The sequence below is a fragment of the Monoraphidium neglectum genome, assembly GCF_000611645.1.
Source record: "Monoraphidium neglectum strain SAG 48.87 unplaced genomic scaffold scaffold06065, whole genome shotgun sequence".
Lineage (NCBI taxonomy): Eukaryota > Viridiplantae > Chlorophyta > Chlorophyceae > Sphaeropleales > Selenastraceae > Monoraphidium > Monoraphidium neglectum.
Genome location: NW_014007569.1, coordinates 1 through 2,541, shown reverse-complemented (window position 1 = coordinate 2,541; position 2,541 = coordinate 1). Strand labels below are relative to the sequence as shown.

The 2,541-nt window shown below is 65.3% G+C and overlaps 2 protein-coding genes across 2 annotated transcripts; one reads left to right on the top strand and one right to left on the bottom strand.

Annotated features, from left to right (window-relative positions):
* Nucleotides 1-2: 2 nt before the first annotated feature.
* MNEG_16165 (2Fe-2S ferredoxin) lies at nucleotides 3-672 on the bottom strand (the record flags this gene model as incomplete). Its single annotated transcript, XM_014035365.1, has 3 exons — nucleotides 3-89; nucleotides 338-387; nucleotides 531-672. The coding sequence occupies 3 exons, from the start codon at nucleotides 670-672 to the stop codon at nucleotides 3-5; spliced, it is 279 nt and encodes a 92-aa protein (XP_013890819.1).
* A 619-nt stretch (nucleotides 673-1,291) lies between these two features.
* MNEG_16164 (hypothetical protein) lies at nucleotides 1,292-1,481 on the top strand (the record flags this gene model as incomplete). Its single annotated transcript, XM_014035364.1, has 1 exon — nucleotides 1,292-1,481. A coding segment is annotated over one exon (190 nt), but the record flags the coding sequence as incomplete, so codon positions are not given.
* Between the last annotated feature and the right edge of the window lie 1,060 nt (nucleotides 1,482-2,541).

Sequence of the window (2,541 nt, the reverse complement as noted above, 5' to 3'; positions counted from 1 at the left end):
CCTCACGTGTCTGTGAGGCCAAAGGCCAGGTCCAACATGTCCAGCTCATCCTCTGTGGCCTCAGGCAGCAGCTTGTAGTGCTCCTCATCCTTTGGAGGATTGTCGCAGTAAGAAGGCGGGAAACATGATTGTGGTGTGAAGCGGTGCCAAAGTCGGCCAACAGTGCGAGGTATTCGACGGCAACCAGTGCGCGCAGACGGGCTTTTGTATCAAAATGGACTGCTCGACATTGCCACGTGTGGCCGCGCGGAGAACGCCCCCTGCGCTGCTGCGGGCGCGCATTCGAACAGGCGGAACATCGGCCTGGGCCAGACGGCGAAGCCCACATCCGCCGCACCTCCACGATCACGTGGCACGTGGAGCACGCCAGCGACCCCTCACACGCGCCTGCGATTGGGGAACGCACAGCCAGCTTTCAATCGGTGCGTGCCTGCCAAGGGCCAAGACTCGTTGCCGTACGCAGCATGCAGCATGGCATGCAGCGGCGGCGCAGTTGCTGCTGCTCGCAGCGTGCGTGCGGGGCGTCGCACCCTCAAGCTCTATTTCGTTGTCATGTGCTATTTCCAGCAGGGATTTCCCGATAGGAGCCTGAACCGTGTGCGACGTGCCGTCCCTCTCGCAGTCGAAGGTCACCGTGATCCTGCGCGAGGGTAAACGCTCAGAAGCCTTCATGGAAGGTGCTGGTAGATAAGTTTGAGTTTTAAGCGACCACTCACGTCTCCTTTGGGCCGCCCTCTTCGTCGCTGCTGTGCCCATGAGAGGTGCTGCTGCTGCAGTGGAGGCCCGCGGCCCGCTGCTGCTGCGTATTATGCTGATTTAAGCGCAGCAGGAACCAAGGATTGGTGAGCTGATGCGCGCATGCGAACAGCGCAACACCAGATCGCTGCTGAGAAAGCAGCGCTCGAGATATGGCCTGCAGCATGGCTGACATTGCTTGAAAATGAGGCTGTGTTGATATCACAGGAATGGAGGCGATCCAAATGCTGGACTTTCCTTTGGTCGTCTGTGGGACGCAGGTGAGACGGCGACTGCAGTCACGAAGCGAGTTTGCGGCTGAGGTGGAGTTACAATACCGATCAAGTCAATATCACCAATGACATCCCTACATATCAATTGAATACTGCGTGTGCGACACGCTGCGATCGTACAGGTTTGATTGGGACGAACCTCTGGCTCCACAAGTCGGCAGCCAAGCCTCATTGGCTTCACAAAGCTCTCTGTACCGTGAATGCTCCGGGCTGCGGCCCTGAGCATCGCTAACCGTAGCCCGCCAAGCGCGTGGAGGCGGCCAATGCAGTGCCTACACCACACCGCGCCGCTGCCGCGCGCCGCACGCAGCGGCGGCGCGGCCCGCGCCCTGGCCGGCGCCGCTCGGCCCGCCGTGCTGCCTGGCGCGCGAAGCCATGTCGCGGTGGCGCTCGGCGCTGTACGCCAGCAGCGGCCCATCCGCCTCGTGGCGAGCTGCTCGTCCGCGACAGAACGTGAGTTGACCGCACAGCACGCATCGGCCTGCCCTGACCGGGCCCCCCATGCGCGCACGCTCAATCAACATGGTGACATTGTGGTGTTGCGGCGGCAGACTGCAGGCCGGCAAGGGCGGCGGCGGCGTGCATGCCGCAGCCCAAAGCATGTTCTGGGGAGGCAAGGAGGGCGGTCACGGGCCAAGGCAGGGGGGGGGGGCGGGCGCGTGTGAATGGCCCAGAACTTTGGCGGCCGCAACGGCCCCAGCAGTGGCAGCCAGCACACCGCCCTTCGAGGCCCTGCGGCGCATCCCGCCGCAGCGGGTGCCACACGCTCAGTCAAAGCAGCGCACGCTCAAGGGCTCACAAGCATCCGCTGTGCATCGCGGGGCGGCCGATCTTGCAGCTGCCTGAGCAGAGCTTCCATGTTCGCATGCGCATCCGCACCCCGCACGCCCCGCCCTGCCGTGCCCCGCGCCTCACCTGCACCCCGACCGCCCCTCCCCAGAGGCCGCCGCCGCCACCACCGACGCCGCCGCGCCGCCGGCGGCGCCTGCGGAGCCCGCGCCTGCCACGGCCCCAGGCCGCCGCGGCGTTGACCTTCCGAAGAACTTTGACCCTGAGGAGGGGGAGCGGCGCCTGTACGAATTTTGGGAGGCCGGCGGCTGGTTCGCGCCGGACCTGTCTGCCCCAAAGTCCCCCTACACCATCCCCATGCCGCCGCCCAACGTGACCGGCAAGCTGCACATGGGCCACGCCATGTTTGTCACGCTGCAGGTCAGTCGCCGCGGGCGTCGCGCGTCAGCGCGCCGCAGCGCCAAGCCCTCGACGCTGGGGGGTGGTTGCGAGGGCAGAAGAACAGCGGCGGTGCCGGTGGCACGCCTGCGCGGTGCCGCCTGCACCACAAAACCAGTCACTCTACGGGCAAATCTTGGTAGAGATTGCCGCACCAACCAAAGGATCCAAGTTGAGTATGAATCGACCCCTCGCCCGCCACCCTGGGCCCCCTCCTGCCCCCACCCCCCCCCCCCAGGACATCATGGCGCGGTACCGCCGAATGGCCGGCCACCCCACCCTGTGG